Genomic DNA, 20,380 nt, shown 5'->3' with positions numbered 1-20,380 from the left:
GCTGAGGGGACAGCCAAACAAATCAAAAGTACAAAGCAAAATTTTGACAACTTTGAACTTTTATTGAAGTTGCATCATATTGATGACAGGCAGAAGTACTGGCCATTTCTTGTTTCTCTTTTCAAAGCCATCCCATTTATTCAAAATGCAAAAATACAGTACCCGCAGCAACATTTGAAATTATATGTACAATCCTTCACCCTTGCATGTGTATTTCCTGTCCATAAACTTCAGAATATTCTTCAATCAGAATCACTGTTTGGTATTCAATGGAAAGAGCAAATCCAATACAATCAGCACTTCTCAAAGATCTATATATACTCTACAGTTGCATCAACTTTCTATTGGAGAATCAGATGGTTACCAGAGCAATTATCTGAGCCAGTATAGTTGTCACGACAAAGTACTGCCTACAGTGTACAGCATTTGTGTGTACAGATATAACTGGTAAAGCATTTAGCAAAATATTCTAGTAAATTCTGGTATAAGGAACAGCAAAAGAGATTGAGAGTAGTTATTGCTGGGTATTTGTAATCTACTTCATGTTTCGCTCTCAGGACTGAGTGAAAAATGTTTTCAGAGAACCACTGCTTAGAAGTACATGTACATAATACAGATGCACATGACAATCCAAACCTACTCCTTTATTCAAGTCTCAGTTAAACATTCAAAGATTAAATCTTTCCCTCCGTTCCTATACATTGTTCATCATATATACATCCTTACCAGTTTGACTTCTGGTTTCTTCAGCCTACACTCTACTGTTAATTTCAGAACATGCAGAGAATCTGATGAAGGCATCAACACTTCAGAGCTTCTAACAATCTCACAATGATATTTTCAATAGCAAAAAAACGTCTATGAATGTCAGACATCCAGGTAATAAGTTACGCCAAAAAGCAATTACTCAAGCAACTGGATATGATTTTGGAAATGGTCCAACGTTTCAGATGGCATCCACCATCTTTTGTCAGTGACACTGAAGTGATCTGGAGGAAACTGGTCTTTTATACCCTAACTATAAATGCAAAAGAGCTGAAGACAATTTTGGATGTCCAATGGGAAACAAGGCCAGACAAAGTCAAGCTGATGACGAACAGTATAGATGTATGTACAGTATAAAACTTCCTTTATGTTCCTTTTCTTGCTTTAGTATCATTGATTCTTTTGTGTTGCTTGCTTGATTTCAGTCAGGATCCATGGTATCTCTTTGTAATTATTGTTTGTTTGGTGTTCAAGTTGTTTGAACCAGTATTTATGTCACTTCTATAGTAATAAAAATCTCAGGAACATGTGATAGTGCTTATTAGTGTTTCCATTACATACCATTGGTTTACCCATCTGTTTTTTGCTGACCCTGCATTGGGAACTGTTCTTCAATAGCTTGGTTACTAGGTTTTTCTTTGTCATTTTGACTGAACTTAAATTTTTTTAAATAAAGTGACTTGCTTAAAGTCCTCTTTGAGGAGTAGAGATTTGATTTTTAAGCCAGTATCTACATAATATAACTTCAGTCTATTAGCATTAGAAAGTACAGCCCTACAAAGTCTACATTGCATCAAAGACTGCACATAGTAACAGTATACATGTATACTTGCTCACATGGAATTCACATGACATTTGTTGGCGCAGGGGAGGGCCAGCCACATAAAACAGTCATGTTCCAAGGTCACACGTTTCATGCTGTCAGATATATACTACATGTACAGTAGAAGAGATGCAAAAACTACAAACATCTTCTACTGGGAGATACTGGAAGTCACTGTTGACATCATAGCAATCAGTACCAGTCACATTAAGGCTACGTTTTAACCTTATTCATTCATAATCTCAAATCAGTCACAAGTTGATCTTTTACAACTCAGAGCCATGCTTGTCACATTGACAGTTACACTACAGCTACAGTCTACGCAGGTATAGTTAGATCAAGCTTGCAAAGAACCTTTAACATATGAAATGCTACACTGTCACCTACAGGACTATGAGTACTTCAAGTCTTCTATGGGCTATTCCATTCTAAAAGAGTGGAGGTTACAATGAAAAGAAAGTTGTCTACATGGGCAAGCAGGTCACATAATAAGGTAATGGTGTGTAACTTATTTGAATTCCTTGACAAAAAATGACTAGAGTGCTTGGAAATGAAAGTTTGGACTCTCCCCCCTTTTTGAATGGAATAATCCCAAAGAAGAAGCTACACACAAAGGCAGCTGGAATTTGCCGCTTACTGAAGACAACACTGTGCAGAGGTAGATTCACGTCAGAGAGTCAACGACAGAGTAGAGAATACCATCATGAGAGATTGGCAGCACGTTATTATGTGTACACAGATATGAGTCAAAAGATGTGCACTTTTCAATGCCATCTAATGTATCTATCAGCTTTCTTGTACAAACTTGAAGTCACATTTCATCTTACTCCATCTTACGACACTGCTTAGCCCTTGCTTTGCCAAGGATTATTAGCATGCACATGATGCAGCTGTGCAATTGTTGAATTCTTTCTCTGATACTTTTTAACCCTCCATCACCTAATCCTTAGTGGTCGATTTCTCTGAGCATATGATCATCATTAAGAGCTACACTGTTCTTCCATCTACATGTTGTATTTACAGAATTTCATACAGATGTCAACAATCACCACTACAGGTTTCAATAATCAGCTACTATAAAATTGTTGACCAGAGGTGCAAGTACAAGTACCATGCAGTACACGCTGCTTTTTTTACGTTTCAGAAGTATCAAAAGTTGTATCAATCTACCAGCACATCTGCTTTCCTTAGCATCAAGTCTTCATCATTAGTTCTTGATGGTGCATGTTACATTTGATCTATTTGTTCTTGTAACTAATGTATACAAAGTATTAGAGCACAAAAAATAGCTTGGCCTATCTATTCCACAAAATGCGCACATTATGAAATAAAAAAGGTTTAGGGTTTGTGTATGTAAAGAATCTGTGACTGAAAATGTGCAAATTCTATACTATCTGCATCTTGAAAAAGCAATGAATAATTTGACAAGACATGGAATTAAGTATCATATTGTTAAAATTCTAACAATACAAAACCTAATAGTAGCAACATTTGCAAGTACTTTTGACGACCTTAAGTTTTTTTCAAATGTTCAGGTTTCACATGCAAAAAGGGAGTTAAGAATCAAGTTTTTCAAACAGATAATTCAGGTAACAGATAGAAAATCATATCACACTGGGTCACATTTCTCTACTTAAGAATTTTACATTACACACTTCCTGACGTATTTCATGAACTTTACTTCCTAATGTCCATGTGATTCAAACACAAATTTTTCATGCACACAAAACCCATCCCCAATGCAAATCACTGTCTAACATGATCAAAGATGACTTCTTTCTGTCAATGCTTTGTTTTGGAAACATTCATGAACACACGTTCAAATTTAGCCTGCTTTGGTAAACTCTATGTACATAAGGGTAGAAATTGTATTATGTGTAAACATGCAATCATTCCTTGTCTTCAATTTCTCAAAGGAATAAAAGCATATAGCACTCAAACATACGAACGTGGTGTTCAATGTTTTTGCAATAACCTTAACCATTTTTCTGTATGTCTTACAAAAGATCCAGTAACAGAAAAAATATTGCAACTTTCCCTGCATGAACCGTCTACATTACTACATTAATTTTTTAAATGTCAGTTATGATCACTAATGCTGTTGCTACAAACCCATAAAATTATACTGCTTATACTGCATGAAAATTGTATCTATTACCACAGTCACCCATAAAAGTGTTAGCAAAGCTATGCATGTACCCTGTAAGGCATTGGACTAGGAATGCAATCATTTCACTACAGAAAATAAAGAGAAAACAAGCTTATTGGAGCAATAATTTCACCAAAGTGACCTACTTTGAGTCATACAGAACTTTAAACCTTACTTTTTCCATAGCTCAGCAAAAACCTTGTACTAAACAATAGTTGATACAAGTGCTCATCTTAAACATGGTAGAGATAGGGCGGACTCTTGCCACTGTTGATGTCAGGTTGGTTGAAGGGGGAGAACCACGCCAGCGAAAAGTCATGACCAAACACGGCCTTGATGCTCATCCACTTCCCTTTCTTCTCCCAAGACGGAGACTCCTTCTTAAGTTGTTCAATGCCCTGAAGACAGAAAACACCACATTGGTTACTGCTGCTCTCCTGTGCAGGGAGAAAATACTAAAAACATAATGTTCTCTTAAACTTCATCACCATTTAATTCTGAGCAGATTTCATTTTGATAACAAATTGACATGCATCCAGGGTTGAACACGTTTTCTAAACTTTACTTGTCCTATCAGGCAAGCACATAAAAAATTCACTTGCCAGAACCAATTTTTCAGTTGCCCAAAGTTCACTTTTATATGCATTTCACTTCCAGCATTGGAATTCTTATCATTGCCTCTATTTTTCTATGATGTCCATTGCTTCATGTCATGACTGTAAGAAGTAACAAGTGTGGGAGTGTACAGCGTACCTGTACAAAACCATTTTTTCTTGTTGGACTGAAAATCAGCACTTTTACTTGCCCTGCACAGTACGGCTAGTACAAAAAATGTAGACTTGTCCAACCTTGGCATCACTCTTGACTTCACAAGTCAGAAGAACACGTTTGTGGATATTAGCTGGTATAACTGTCCTTTGCATAACACACCATAACAGTGCATAACAGTTTTGCAGGCATGCCTCAAGGTAGCAACTGGCTGTACTGAACGATCTGTTATAACAAACCTTTGCACATCTAGCTGCAAGCATTGCTAAAAGCTATCTAAGGAGGATGACTCTACGATAGATGTAAACAACATTTCTGATGTATTTGTGATTGACAACAGTCACTCACAGTCTCATCGTTGCAGATGCCATGCAGCTGGGTGCCACACATGACAGCAGTGAAGATGGCAAACAGCAAGCCCTCAAACACCAGGAAAATCATCATGATGATGGTCGCCGGGGGAGAGAACCTACTGCATTCTGCTGAGAAAAGCAGGACACATGTAGGCTGTTATGATAGAACACATTTAAGGGTTATCTGTAGAGAATACAACACAGTCTAGTCTGAATCACCTAAGGTACCATCCTGACTGCGGGTAGGATCATCCGACAGTCGAAGGACGGAGGGTAATCCAACCTACCAGAAGAGTGGGACTGAGGGTGATGCAAAATACAATGCACATCGTGTTTTACTCTTTTTATGTCATACCATACCACCTGAAAAAGAGCCCATCACACTTATCCAAAAGAGCAGGGGTCCTTCCCAGTGTGCGTGGAACAAAAATCACAGTTCAGACTTACTGTACAGAATATGGTGTGTTGCAGTTTACTGGTTACGCAAAACAAACTGTTGACCTACCTTCCCACTGTGAGTCCATACAGCCAAAGAACTTGATGCCAGCCATAATGAGGGCATGCAGGGAGATGATTGCTATGTACATCTGCAACAAAAACCCCAAGTTTGGACAAACCTTACTACCACTGTTACATAATACCTGACTAAATCTCCCCCAAACATCATGTTGAATCATACATGGTATCAGTTGCTATGAGGTATGCTCTAACACAGCAAGGTATTATGTGTACAAGATACACATGCACATGTAACTCTGATCAACTTTAGATTTAGACTTCTAAAATATGGTCCAAGCACATATAGGAATTACAATACACAATGATGACAAGAGACAGCTGATGTGGTTAGTGACTCACAGTAAAGAGAACGAAGAACTTCTGGTTGCCCTCTCCCACACAGTTGTTGACCCAGGGGCAGTGGTGGTCCATCTTACGAATGCATCTTCTGCAAACACTGGAAAGTCCAAAACACAATGTAATGAAGAATCCTTATGTAAGGTACATCTGCTATGACATTCTTTCAATTGATATTGTGTTTCTTCATTATTCAACACATACAAACAAGTACTCATGTGATGTACAATATTTTGTACATACAAAAATTAGGTCAAGAACTGAAGCCTGATCATGATTTTAATATACATATAAAAGAAACATATAACTTTCTTAAAGCAACCACATACTACACATTAGGGATGGAACTGACTATCAAAACCTCTGCCATTGCCATCAAGGATCCTGCACGGTGTGTTTACCATGCTTTGCTACAGCACCTCAAAAAGAATTCCGACATCAAATGGTGACACAAAAGTAACACTTGAAAGCCCTGTTTGTCGTTCTATGCTTTACAAGGCTCTGAAAGCACCTTAGCAAAAACAGCACATTTCCTTATAAGGAAATGTCTGGCAAGGCGGACCTTGCAATGGGGCAATGATGGCCTGCCATTAAGACAAAATTGCCTGAAACGCATCATTACAGACTTTGTTATTGATGACATTAAGCTCCTTTTGCCTTCAGCTGCCAAAACCATAGACAGACGGGAAGAGTAATTTTCTATCCTATCAACTCTAATGAATCTAAAATGAAATATAACACTTACTGAACTCAAAATTCACTACAAAAAAAATCATATTTTCTAGAATAGTACGAGTAGAGTTTTCTTTTATACAACTAGTTAATATTACCTTCTGACATTTCCATGTCTATCAGACATCTTCCTCAGAGCTTTTAACTGGAGTTCTGCTAACTGGAGTGGCGCTCATATTTCTTATTTGATAGTTTTGCCAGAAAAAAAATTTTGTGCAATTTTCAGACTAATGTATTTTCAACTCAACTGCAGCACAATACTAATAGCTCTGCCCCAAAGGCATTGTCAAAAGAAGCGAACTGACCTGCAGTGATGAGCCCTCTCCGGTTTGATGCTGCTGCATTTGGAACATTTGTAGACTACCTGTCCTGGCTTCAGCCCCAATCCCTCAATGTACTCTTTGGTAGCATTGCCTTTAGGTACTGCACCCTACATATAAACAGTGCATTACAACAAATCAAGCCTCAGAATATATCATCAAAAATAAAATGAGTTCTGTTATCGGTAGATATATATTAACAAGTTGTTCAGAGCAAGAGGTATCAAAACTGGAGGTTCCGCTGCAGTACCAAGGAAAGCTGCCTGGGGGCCCAAAATGGAATCATTTCCAGTTTTTGTCACAGCCTACCATAACACCAAATGTAAAACCAATTCAACCAGCTGCTTGGATTATCTAGGTGACGAATAAACACAGGCATGCACACATGTAATAACCTCCAGTTTTCATGGCGGTACATGTAATCATATACTAGAAGTAGGCTTACCGGATCTGTTAGCATGGCCTTCACATGAGAGGCGACAGCCAGGAATGCAAAGAAGTTGAATATGACTGCATTGATGATACTGTAGACCAGGCTGTTGGAGGGGAACAGGATAACTCCCATCACCACGAACTCTGCGTACAGGACCAGCAGGTACGTGAACACCGCGCACGTCACGCCGCACCCGTCCTTCACGAACCACACCTTCCCGCCCAACATCACTGAACCGGGTCCGCCGTCCCGACTTCGACCAGAAACTTCGATGACTTGTGGGAGTTTTTCTACGCTATCACAGTAGGCATTGGTTAAAGCGTTAGCGACAGGGTTGCCCTCACTAGAGGGGCTCTGTTCGTCATCGCTTACGACAGTGATGGCAGAGTGTCCGTTGGCTACATTAACAGCTGTGTGTCCATTGGCTGCATGTTGGTGACTGCTGGTCAAGCGCGTGGTGGCCGTGGTTACTTCTTGGTCATCGCCCTCCAGACTGACTGCGGGTGCCACTGCATTCATGCAGACCTGGCAGTCATGAAAAGGTCAAACAACGTCATTACAGAAAGTAGTCCATCTTGTTTCAAAATATGCCTCCTGGCAATATATGCATACTAAAATTATAAGCTCATAAGCTTTTCGAGAATTCTTAATACACACTGTAAATTCATTAAATATCTATTTTAGCAAGGAGTAAATACCTTTAGGTTTGTGAGGATTTAATTTCATGGTAGGTAGAAAATAAAGAAAGAAAAGTGTTCACACTGTCACAGTATTTAATCAAGTGACTAATTACGCTTCGCACAAAAGAAATCTACTGACAACACTTTACAAATTAACATTGAATTGAGCAGTCTTGCTATGATTAATGGTGAATTAAAGGTCACTGTGAATTTGTGAAAAGGGCATGCAGACCCTTCTACTAGCTTGTACAAGAAATAGACTCTTCACAACGTTACCGGTTCATGTATTCGTTTTTACTAGTAGACGGATTTATATGATGGTTAAAAAATGGGTTGCAATATGGTTATCATTTATAGATTGGAGTCTTGAGCCTGATAATTCATGTTACATAATGTGTATGCCTGAAAACATGTAAGACCAGATGCAACAGGCTACTTGGTGACAGATGGGGAAATGTACATACATCTTTTATTTGTTTTCAGCAATACTTCCATCTCGTCTCATCTACCTCGCTGTCTAGCTACTACTAGTACTAGTATCTTATGGTTGGGGCACCCTGGAATATCTGGCACCCGGTTTCTCCACCCTTCTCGGTTTTCATAAACTTCTTGAGGTTCATATGGTGTCATGCCGGTCCAATAATCTCGGATTTTATCAGCCATCTTTTCCGTCCATGTTTACATCTACAAAGATTGGTCATACACTTCGATGTATCGTTTGTTTGTCGGGAAACATGAATGATCCAATGTTTCTACGGAGACAAACAGCTGAATCGTCAAGAACATGTAAAAATGTTCAGTTCGCTAGGTCACGCACACACCCATCGCGATGCATATCATTAAGTGTTTCCGTCAAAACAGTCACATTTGGGGGAATACCACCACAACCCAAGCACTCTACATGCGCTACATACTCTTAGTAACACTGTGATGATAGACTTTACGTACTTACCGCCCAAATATGTGAGAAATTCCGCGTAAAATTAGCAAAAATTCATCAGCTGGCTTCCCCTTCCGCATACGACGTGTATTCGTCACCAAATATGCGGGTACACAGGAGCCGATGACGTAGTTTGCTCTCCAAGCAGAAGTTAGGCGGTATTTTATCTTTCGCGTTTTTAGGCGTTTTTGTTGTGAGTTCTTTCTAGTTAGTTGTTATTTTTTCCTGTAAAAAATTCACATAAAATACTTCTTTAAAGGACAAGCTGATCAAATGAAAAGTCTGACAAAACGTTTAAAAGGGAGTCAAAGTACGTAAGCCGGCGACAAACTTCTGCTTGGAGAGTGATGACGTAGTACACATTCGGTTGTCCGGAGCTGAAGAAGCATGTCTTCTACCTTAGGTGTGCTGAGCGACGCAGAAAGGCTTTTTATCGTCCACGGAGTTCAGGTAAGACTGTTCATAACTGTACGGAAATGATGGCAGAATTTTTATACACGTCTGTGATTTATAATCGGTGTAAAATATAACGTTTATAGTTGTAGAAAACTTAAGGGGGGGGGGCTCTTATGCTGGTTTGGTTTCACTATACAGTAATGCATCTTTACTCACATGTCACGAAGAGCTATGTAGAATCTTCCTCCAATTACAGTGCAAGTTACAATAACATGCTGATTACTTGTACTGTAGAACTCAATCTTCTCACTTCTGATTATGCATGCAACGAATAGTTTGTGGTCTCAAACAAGGAGCTCCTTGTCTCAAATGAGGCCCGCCATAATCCTTATGTTATAATTTACTTCTTTTGGGGTCTCTAAACCTAATGCAAATGTTAGCCTGAGTACCATCCTCCATAGTGACCGCTAGCTCTACTCTACTCTTTCGCTTGATAACAAGCGAAAGTACCGAGCCAGCGGTCACTTAGTAGGATGGTACTCAGGCTAGGCAAATTTATTATGTCATTTAAATTTTCAGAATTAGAAAAAAAAAAATTTTTTTGAGTCGCCATTTCAATTGTTTCTATATCATTTCTATATTTGTTATACAAAAATTTCAGTTCGGTTCACAAAAATAAAATGCAACAATTTGAACAAATTATATTATATGCAGTGAATGATGATGATGATGATGATGATGATGATATAGCCCTGGTCTCCTATTACATATGGGCATCCAGTAGAAAATTGACTTTCATTGTGGGACTTCTAACTTTTTAAAATCAGAAAAATCAGTGACCACTGTGAAGTCTTTTCCTCACCAGACAGTGCATAGGGTGGTGCCCATCTCCATTTCAGTAGCACTGGGGCCACACAACTCTGTGTAATCACTACAGCAGGATGGCTAATCCACTGTTAGTGGTGTGTGTATACCTGCCATGATACTCTTTCCCAAATGCTGAGTGCTAAGCAGAGAGACCATTATACAGTTTTTGGTATGGCACTCAACTGGCTTGGCTATTGCACAATAATGGCACACCTGGAAGTTGTGTAAGATTTTTGCCCTCCATGTGTAGGATGACCTGCGGTCTGACGGGCGTGCCTGTGAGGACTACAGACATGTGCAGGTGGAAACTGACGTGGTGTCCAACACCAGTGGATCCGCTAGGCTCAGACTGGTCAGTAATCAATGTGCTGTTTGGCTGTTCGTTTGTGTCAGATACACATCCTACATCAACAAACACAGAAATCATGAAGGAAAACTTGTAGTACTAGAGGTTGCATTATAAATGTTTTAGGGAAACAGTAAAGCAATTCCATCAAGTTTGACCATAGGTAGTACTATAGATGAAAGCAGGTGATAATCATTAAGTATCTAAAACTTACTCAAAATTTATAACTGCTAGTATTGTTTAACTAGCCTTCAGCAATACACCATGTAAGGCAGAATGTGTATAAAAGATTGCTTCTGGATTGGAAAATATTATGACCATTTTTAGACTCATTGTTATGTTGTTGAAACTGCAGTTTAGACCTATTCTGCTAGCTGGCACCATAAACATTGTATCAGTTATCATGATACTCAAAAGTCAAAGCTTGTCAGTATTATATGGTATATACAAATACTAGTAGCTGGTACAATTTTTATTGACTTGTAATTGTTTTATTTTCTTGTTTATTTGTCCATATCAGGGTAACACAGATATTCTAGTCGGTGTGAAGGCTGAGATGGGAGAGCCAGACCCAGGAAGACCAAAAGAAGGAAAACTAGAGTTCTTTGTAGATTGGTATGTTTGCTGCAAATTGTCCATACTCTTTCTTTTAAAATAATACATGTAGTCCCACAGTCAGCTGTAACACCATATACACGTACTATTAACTTTGCCAGTTTGTTTATTTTCCTACATAAGCGCTATTACAAAGCGTCTAAACTTTTCTACAAGAGATTTCTACAAGAACCAGTAGCATATATTTTCAAGTCAACCATGTCTGATGCCAGTCAGTTTACAGAAAAGTATCAATCGTTTTTGCTCAATTATTTATTTACATGTACATCTATACCTTTTTACATAACATATGTTGTTGTCCTGATTTTCAGTTCAGCCAATGCTTCCCCTGAGTTTGAAGGCAGAGGAGGAGAAGAACTAGCTATCGAGGTCTCCAATGCATTACAAAGAATATTCAACAGCAGAAGTACTCTGGACTTGACTGCTCTGTGCATCATACCGGAAGGGCAATGCTGGGTCCTCTATGTGGACGTTCTGGTAAGAAAATGTGCAGCTGCTCTTCCTAGCAGGATTTAATGGTACTGCAACTCTTTATGGCGTAAGTAATTTGATATACATGTACAGTAGAGAGTAAAATGGACTAACAAAATCTGAATTAGAACATTGAGCTACTGTGATAGTGTTAGTAGACTAGTTTCTCAAAACAGTTGTTAGTCATTATGGGTTGACTGTAGCTACATAGTTACAGCAAATGATAGACATGGAATTTGTACAGATATAGTAGGGTTTTTTTTCTTATACATGGAACTGCCAGTACTAGAAAGTGAGCTCTTTTATACTTCCAGGAAAGAGACATTGGTCTTTGTTGTGTTTGTGTGTTCACACCTAGAACTCAAGGTCTTGTTGATGGATTTGTAGGAATTTTGGTATATGCGTAGTTGTTAAAATCCTGGAGAAAAATGACAATTTCAGTCTCCCTAGCAGTATTCCAGGTACTGCATTACAGGCTGACACCAATTTCCAGAAAGTAGTGTGGTATAAGTCCATGGATTATTGCTTATGGGGAGGGGGGACGGTAACTGGAATTGATTAAGAGAAGAAGGGAAGGGGAAGATCTCTAAAATATGTGATGGCTAGGACTAGTATTTAAGAAATTCACAAAATCTCTTTAGATATTTCATGGAGGTGAAAGATCTTCTATCTTATTTTTTACAGGTTTTGGAGTGTGGAGGAAACCTTTTTGATGCTGTCTCTCTCGCTGTCAAAGCTGCCCTCTTTAATACAAGGTGAGTAGAGACAGTTCAGAAGACTATAACTGTAAATGCATTTTTGCAGAAACTTTATGTTTTAAAGTTTTAAGAGGAATAGAGGTTTTCACTTTGTTTTAAGTTGGAACAATTCTATAGTACATTGATAATACATTTGAGATGTATATTTGCTGTGTAGTTTTAGGTTGAGAGGTCACTATTAAAGTTCAACATTTCATCACATGTACTACCTATCCTTCAAGAGTGCAGTTTTTCATGCTTTGAGTTTTTTCTGAAACCAGAATTCCCACAGTGGTAGTGACAGCAGACGATGAGGGTCAGCAAGAGATTGAGCTGTCAGATGATCCATATGATGTCAAAAGGCTGGATGTGGACAATGTACCTCTTATTGTCACTTTGAGCAAGGTATAGTCAATCACTGTGTATGTGCCTCATTTTGCTTTACTGTGTTTTCTTTAAGATTGTATGGAACCAAAGTACAACATTTTCGGATCATATTACATTGTATATTAGTATGTGTATTATTAATCAACATGCACATGTGTGTTTGCTGTGTGTTTGCGTTAAATAATACACTCTTCTCCTTTTGTTGAACATCATGCCATCAAAGAATCACTCTTCAGGGGTACTGGCAGGACTTGATAGTAAATTTAGAAGGGCTAGCAATTATTAGTGGGTACAGGTACAGAAAATTCAGGTACAGGTACTGTCCAGGTCCAGAGGCTCAGGTCCAGGTCTGGGCTTGAATCAGTCCAACATCAGGTCCACTGATTCAGGTCCACTGATTTTTTTTCAGGTCCGGTTTTTCTGGGCCTGTCCCCAAAAAAATGGTTTTGTACTGGTACACCATACCAGTACCCACCCCTACTGGCAATGCAACTCCACATACTGGCAATTAGTTTCAGGCATGAACTTGCTAATAAACTTTATTTTATACATTTTCTATCCCTATAGATTGGCCACAGACATGTAGTGGATGCTAGTTGGGAGGAGGAGCTGTGTTCCCTAGCCAGACTCACAGTTGGAGTCACCCAGAAGGGAACCATCGCAGGTCTCAACAAGGAAGGCTCAGGGAGTCTGGACCCTGAGAGCATCTATGAGATGATAGAGGTTTGCATTGTCCTCCTTCTTATTGCCTTTCTGAAATTGGAGGTGTTTTTTTTTTGGTGCGTGTTTCATTGGGTTGGTATCCCTCCATATTTATTTCAATACAATGTCAGTAGAGAAACAGGAAGAGAGTGGGAAGATGGAGTCACTGTTAAGGTAGACAGGAAGTAGAGTTCAGAGGTAGTAGGACTAGTTATTGATCAGGCATGACAGACTGGCCTGGCCATGGAGTCAATGGAATGGGCTACTAATTCGTGGGGAGGTATTAATAAGGTTTTGTCCATACATGTAGTTTATTAAAGACAATTGTGTTCATTAAACATGATGCTGAAATATTTGCTCTTCTCTTACAGTCTGGTAAAAAGGTTGGAATGGTGCTGAATTCCAGACTAAAAGAAGCCTTGGAGAAAGAGGAGAACAGCAAAAGAGAGAAAATTGGCTTCTTAGGATAGGAGAGCAGTATCATATTGTCAGTTTACTTTAAAGTCAGAATAGCATCAGAGTGGTATTTTAGAATTTCAGAGTTAGCTTGGGACCAAAGTGGAGACATCATGTACCGTTATGAGGGTGAAGTGAATTAACACCAACATGACTATACGTGTGTTTGCTATGGCAACACCTATACTTTCTATGTTGCATACATTTAGAATTTTACACATTGCTGAATCCTCGTTTCAGCATTTTCTCCCACCTGATATATTTGGTTACCAATGACAACATGTCATCTTGTCAGTGATGAAATTATTTGTTCACACACTCAGGCCATGCTTTCTCAAACTTTAACTCATTGACAGACAAATATATGGCCACATAGAAATCACTTTAGTGTGTAAACTCTACTGTTTAATAGACCCAGTTTGGTGGACAGGCAGGACTCCATTTCTGTATGTTTTGTTCCTAAGTAAGGCTAAAGAACAGACACCATTGTATTATGCAATAGTTATGCAAGTATGGCCAGGCCACAGTTGAGATTATGTCTGTTGACCAATCAAATGGCCAGTCTCGATCAGCTCAGACATCCAATAAACAAAACTGTCAAGGTTCAATATAAAGATATTGCTAGCTTAGGTTTGCCCACCTCCTACTATTGTCATGCTTTGCTGAGCTATGGAAAAACAGCTCAGTAATATATAAGCCTTTCTATTGAAAGTTCATGCTCATGGGCTAATTGCAAACAAAGTGAAGCAGTGGTATACATGATGAACAGATTTCCTTAACAGATGAGGAAAATGAGATTTATAAATAAAACAAAACAGAAATAACGTCTAATCTAAATATATTTGATGGGTTTGACTTCTTTTCTGCATGCAGTGGGAGATGAATGGTCCAACATGGTCATATACAAATAATGAATATATTGGTGAAAATACATGCCTGGTTCTACTAAACATTCCTTTGGTAAGATTAAACTTGTGTACAGTGTAGTCCATATCACTGAGGTACTAGCCTGACCACAGGTTGGTGGGTGATCCCACTGGGCTCTTCTCTTCTTCTTCTTTCGTTTGAGGCAGCCGCCTTCAACTAACTGAAGATTATGCTGCCTGTATTGTGAAGTCTACTGCAAAGCGTGGAAGTAATGGAGTATTGTAATGTGGAGGGAGGAACGGGTGGGGAGGGAGCTATATATGTAATTTGAATTTGGCCAGAGTGGCACTGAGGGCTACCTGTGCTGGGAGAGCATTCCAGTCCTTCACAGTTCTGGGGAAGAAGGCTACTGTCTGTAGTTGGTTCGGCATGGGGGCATCTGATAGTAAGCTGAGTGAGTGCTCCGAGTACTCCTGGGCGGCTCACCTGGGCTGCCATGGAGGGTGATCCTGAATACGGTTGTACTCTTTTTATGTCATACCCACCCAAGAAAACACACAATTTAATGCAAAATGTAACAGAAGTTGTCCTTGAACAAGATCATTGAGTTCAACATCCAAATCCAGTATATGTATTTGAATTTTCAACAGCAGTGTATGCAGTGCACACAAGGTACGTTTGAATTATTCTATGGAAGCCCGTTGGTTGCTGTAAAATATGCTTTGGTCCAGAACACCTCTATCAAACATTATCATGGCTCAGGTATGGCACAACAGTGGTTACCTGAATTTGTCATATCCTTTATATGTATGGTACATGTAATAAGCTATTGAGAGGCATTTTGTTGCACAGGGCCATATATAACTAGTGTGAGAGGAAAATAGGAGGGCCTGAGCAAAGTGAGGATCAGCAAGACTTCTGCAACAAACACTTCAACTCTCCCACTAGTCTGAAGTTCGAACAAACGTGACATGCACCTTGCACCTTCAGGTTAACTGCATGGTTTAAGCTGTCCCAATCAAAGGTCTTCTGTCAGCACAACAGCCACACCCCAGCAACAGAACAATAGTCTCGCTGATAGCAGTGATTCTCTCACGTGCAACAGACACACGTGTAACAGGCACAATTGGAGGTAACTTTAACAAGTTTAAATAAGAGAACTAACTAAGAGAAATGGCTTGATGAACATACTGTAAAACTTTTGTTGTAGTTTTCACAGTAACCTCAACACTGCAAATCCATGACAGCACAGATATGTCTCCCTTATTTGCTTTCTGTACTACAACCTGGGAAACCCTCCTTTTCTCCCCTGTCGCAATATTAAACAGTAATCCTTTGAAATAGATTGTCATTATGTACAATAATGCTGTCATTCAAGTAAGCAAAAAGATATACTTGCTTTCTCTACCAATGTATTTTCTTTAAAACAAGCAGAGAATATTTAATGCTATGCATTTGGTTCATTTATTTTTAAGTAAAGACGTTTAAAGTTAAACTGTGCTGTTCATTTTAGTTATTGAAGTAAAAGTAAGAAACTTTGCAAAGATTTGTGCCATAGATGACTAATAGAAACCATGCAAAATAGTGTTTAATTTATTAGGACATGTGTTAGAATTTGTGGTATTCTACTCAGTTTTTCCAAAACCGTGCAACCCAGGTATTTGAAAAACAATTTTTCAGACTATTTATCCAGACATTTGTACTCAAGGTTATCAGTACAATCAGCTTTGTTGACTTTTTGTCTGGCCATTGTGGTCACCCTGGCCTTAAATGAACCCAAAGGGCACATGAACTTCATTACCATTAAATGCACTGTGCATGTAGTGATGATATCACACTTGGTCTTTCCTCCTGGTTAAATAAACAATTAAAGATCAAATGTATTTCTTCTTCAATCACTAGGTGGACAGTATTTAATGTACATATATTCTTTCACACTCTGGTAATATCTGATATAGCCCTCCCTCTTTGCTGCTAGCAGAGCGCAACTTGAAAATTGTTTCACTGGCTTTTTGAGCTTGTGAAAGTTGCAATACAGTAAATGTATTTACATTATATATTAGTTTTATTTTGCAGTAGGGGTGCGGTGTTTGAAGCTAATGTTTGAAGTAAATCAAGTGCAGTAGACGCTTAAAAAAACAAATTTGTGGTGTTATGATTTGCACATAGTCATTTGCACATTTGCAGTCATCAAGATAGAGGACCGATGGTCAACACTATTTTAAATCAAAGATCACTAAGCACAAAACATTTCGTTGAATATTTGTCCGACAGTTGGGATACAAAAGGAATTGGAGTTTGGGACAAGTCATTGACCTCACACAGTCCCTGCCTATATTGGTTATTGCCCACTATGAGTCAGACACGTTTTTTGAGTCAGCTGTTTTGATAAAAACGTTGTTTGCTAGCGCTGACTGGTGCCTCACCTTTACCGACCCCCAGACAACCACGTCTGCTTTTTTCGTTCTGAATCTAAGAAAAACAAGTTAGAGAAATGATAACTTCACGATGAAAGAAGAACTCGAGCCTTACGTCTGTATACTCGTATATCAGCACATTTTATCACATCCCTCCAATATCATGACTTATGTCGTTATGTATGTTACAAAATGTGTATCAACAATATTTGGTAGGTTTGTGGCGTCCGTCTGTGTTTGCATGATAATATCTAGGGAACACTGTCTACTGTCATGTTTCTGAAACTTAAATCACCATGGGACGATCGTGTCAACGGTTTTTGTCTGTCTTTTGTGTCTTGAACATGACTGCATGACATGTGTGACCGACCCGTAACGACTAGTAATCCCGGTTGTGGAGATTTATGTTCCTCAATATACTTCGTCATTACAAAGACTCAACTTTGGCCTAGTCTCGCATTACTGGCCCCGTATTAAGTGCCCAATCAATCACACTTCTGTACGGGAGCCTGAGAAAAACTCACCGAGATTTACTGCCACTACTTTTGCTTACTGCGCTAGTTCTGCAATATACATGTAGAGTTGATGTGTTCTTGTGCAAAATAACACAAATTTTGGCTGTCTGTAGCAGGGTGTCATAAAAAGATTCAGGCAACTTGGAAATGGATTTCTTTTCTAGGCAAGGTTTAGGCAACATTGAGCTGAATGTTTAGACAACACTAAGCCATATTTTTAGGTACATTTGTATTATCAGTATCCGGAGACCAGTCGTTTCTAATGGGCACCCGAAACTGATGCGAGCGTGAAAAAAAATGGACAAAAAGTTGTCTTTATTTCTTGAATTCAAGTGGTAAGGAATGGTAGGCTCATCATCAATCAAATGAGTTGAGATTTGGCTCAAAGGTAAAGGATATGTCATCCTGAGATTGAAATAACTAAAAATTTGTTCATCATTTGATGAGTGACTGAGTTGAATGCAAGAAGATCACACCCTTTGAAGCCCATCGGGAAAAAGAGTAGAACAATGCATGTTATTAATTGAATTGAATTAACTTTCCTGAATTCCTGAAGAATTTTCCTAACTAACTTGTAAGTTGTAGCTACTATAGGAGACTAAGGATGCACATGTATAAAGCTGAATATCTCTATAAGCCACATGCATATTCTGAAATCAAATCAAGTTTTATTTTTTCGTTGCTTGGAAGCAGTGAGGTATGAGTTGTATTTAGAGCGGTTGTCTGAACTTGCTCTACATCACACCTTTTTCCATCCAAGCAGCTGTAAATGAGGAACCATTGGGAGTTCAAAATGAAAACTAGCATATAACCTATAGAGACAGTTGTTATCATACAGTCACATATATCATTTAAATTTCCTACAGTAATTGTAGGTGGGTCAGATCTAGAGGGCTGCTCGTTCTGAGAAACTTCCAACGGTGGTGTCATCTAGAGATCAACTCAGTAACTCGTAAAATAATGAACAGCAAATTGAAATATTTCAATCTTAAGAGGATATATGCCTATACCTTTGTGCCAAATTTCAACTCATTCGATTAAGAAATAAACCTGAAATGATATCACTTGCATCATTTTTTGACTCACCCTTGTAGTTACGCCCTGACATTTTTACTTTCCATTGTTGGATCTTGTAATTTATAAGACACAGTTGACCTAACAGTCAGCACCTTGTTATTCATGTATACACTTCAATGTTGTATAGCTTAGTGGAAAATTTCGAAGGCGAGATCACGCCACCGTCAATGACAATGTTTACCTAACCTCTCCGCCAACTCAGCATACCGCAAACCCGCAGGAATACCCCGCCTCAAGGGCCATTAAGTCTCGCCTCAGCTGATAAGGCAAAAACAACAGGGACAAAAATGCTGGTTAAATGTGTACCCAATGTAAAGAGGTTGTCCTATTGTGGAGTCGCCGTGGTGACCTTTGGTCCGTTAGCACGCTCTTGCATCATGCACTCACCCGTCCCCATGTCATTTGTGCAGCATACAATGCAGTTGTTTACGATCCAACCAGTCATAGAGTCTAATTAAGTTTACACTGCCTCGTTAATCAACCCATACAATATACGGATAGTGCACGCGGCTGATATGTCCTCATATTGCGGTTATGTAAAGTAGAAGACGCGCAAACAGATCTGTGTTTGCACTGAGGCGTAAGTTAAGATTATGTAACGTTATCGCTATTGAAAACACGTGCACGCTAACGTTATCAGGCACACGACCCATAAAGATCCTGCATCTTTATAACGCGTCCCGAAGTCCCTTCTAAAGTCGCTTTTGTGTTCAGGTCTAATGCGCACTGTCATGAAACAGTCCTGATTCTCACAAAGAAAATGACATGTCGACATAGGAAGAACAATTCATGTTTAGTTGCAGTAATAAAATACAATCTTGAGGCAAGCGTAAAGGTTTGGGTTTTTTAGGAAGTAACGTTATGTTTAATTTGACGCATGTTTTTAGAATGCTCTACATGTGCTTTTTGTGAAGTTTTCTGCACCATTTGCTCAAAGATGTTACAGTGGGACGCTGTACTCGTACATCTCAGGTGAATGTACGGTACCTGTTCCAGAACTCTACAACCACCAGATTATCAATCTTTCTACAGCGAAGGTCAACGCTGACAAGTGCCTTATGTGTTGAACAACATGTTTCTTGGCATCCTTCCCCGTGACCCTTACAACATACTTCCTAAACCGCAGAAGAGTAAATGGTGAATCGTGATCCTGGGCTTTGAATGGGACCTGCGCGGACGGTGGCGAGTCGGAGCACATGTTTGTTACGCCTGGTTTGTTTTTGTGGTTTCAAACAAATTCCTGAGATGCTAAATTGCACGTACATTGTCACATCGACAGTCAAAACTCACGACCGCATTATTCCACCTCTGTTCAATGTACATAAATGTTCACATTCGTAGTCGATTGCTGTACGATTACGGATTACACACTTGTTGATGAAGCCGTGCATGCGTCGTACGAAATGCAACCGTCTTGTTCATGCAAAGGCTTCCTTACATGTAGATCCTTGTTTCTGTCACAGCCTGCTTGAAACTTGTACGCGTACGACATCAAAATCTAACGACAGCCTGCGAACAATATGACCACGATGTAATGGACCACGTGGCAAGAGCATGCATTATTTTGAGGATACAACACGTATCATGATACTCAGTATAGTAACATATCTTCTACAGTATAACAGTTTTGAAAGAGATCGGCAAAAAAAACAAGCGGGAAAATAGTAAATGTAGATAGAGTGTGAGGTCACAATGATGCCCATCTCATT

The 20,380-nt window shown here is 39.1% G+C and overlaps 2 protein-coding genes across 3 annotated transcripts; one reads left to right on the top strand and one right to left on the bottom strand.

Annotated features, from left to right (window-relative positions):
* Positions 1–41: 41 nt before the first annotated feature.
* On the bottom strand, positions 42–8,983 carry LOC118418397 (palmitoyltransferase ZDHHC3-like). Of its 2 annotated transcripts, none has more exons than XM_035824281.1 (7): positions 8,831–8,983; positions 7,211–7,723; positions 6,751–6,875; positions 5,717–5,813; positions 5,364–5,445; positions 4,854–4,987; positions 42–4,135 (listed from the first exon to the last, which is right to left on the bottom strand). In XM_035824281.1, exons 2-7 carry the CDS (start codon positions 7,715–7,717, stop codon positions 3,971–3,973), a joined length of 1,110 nt encoding a protein of 369 aa, XP_035680174.1. In that variant the 5' UTR covers positions 7,718–7,723; positions 8,831–8,983; the 3' UTR covers positions 42–3,970. The 2 variants fall into 2 exon arrangements, with proteins under 2 accessions (XP_035680174.1, XP_035680175.1); XM_035824282.1 differs by having other exon boundaries at positions 4,854–4,984.
* Positions 8,984–9,021: 38 nt separating this feature from the next.
* LOC118418398 (exosome complex component RRP42-like) lies at positions 9,022–14,659 on the top strand. The gene is made up of 8 exons (XM_035824283.1): positions 9,022–9,268; positions 10,332–10,433; positions 10,948–11,042; positions 11,354–11,519; positions 12,198–12,268; positions 12,532–12,655; positions 13,205–13,360; positions 13,711–14,659. The coding sequence occupies exons 1-8, from the start codon at positions 9,206–9,208 to the stop codon at positions 13,807–13,809; spliced, it is 876 nt and encodes a 291-aa protein (XP_035680176.1). The 5' UTR covers positions 9,022–9,205; the 3' UTR covers positions 13,810–14,659.
* The last annotated feature ends 5,721 nt before the right edge of the window (positions 14,660–20,380 follow it).

This window comes from Branchiostoma floridae, chromosome 6 (genome assembly GCF_000003815.2).
Source record: "Branchiostoma floridae strain S238N-H82 chromosome 6, Bfl_VNyyK, whole genome shotgun sequence".
Taxonomy (NCBI): Eukaryota; Metazoa; Chordata; class Leptocardii; order Amphioxiformes; family Branchiostomatidae; genus Branchiostoma; species Branchiostoma floridae.
Note: the sequence above shows the minus strand (reverse complement) of the source record. Positions and strands in the feature narration are given on the sequence as shown.

Coding starts and splice junctions, on each gene's coding strand:
- LOC118418397 (XM_035824281.1), bottom strand. CDS start 7,717: ATGAATGCAGTGGCACCCGCAGTCAGTCTGGAGGGCGATGACCAAGAA. Junction 5,814..6,750: donor GAGAGGGCTCATCACTGCAG/GTCAGTTCGCTT, acceptor TGGACTTTCCAG/TGTTTGCAGAAGATGCATTC. Junction 4,136..4,853: donor GCATCTGCAACGATGAGACT/GTGAGTGACTGT, acceptor TTCTGTCTTCAG/GGCATTGAACAACTTAAGAA.
- LOC118418398 (XM_035824283.1), top strand. CDS start 9,206: ATGTCTTCTACCTTAGGTGTGCTGAGCGACGCAGAAAGGCTTTTTATC. Junction 9,269..10,331: donor TTATCGTCCACGGAGTTCAG/GTAAGACTGTTC, acceptor CTCCATGTGTAG/GATGACCTGCGGTCTGACGG. Junction 12,656..13,204: donor TTATTGTCACTTTGAGCAAG/GTATAGTCAATC, acceptor CTATCCCTATAG/ATTGGCCACAGACATGTAGT.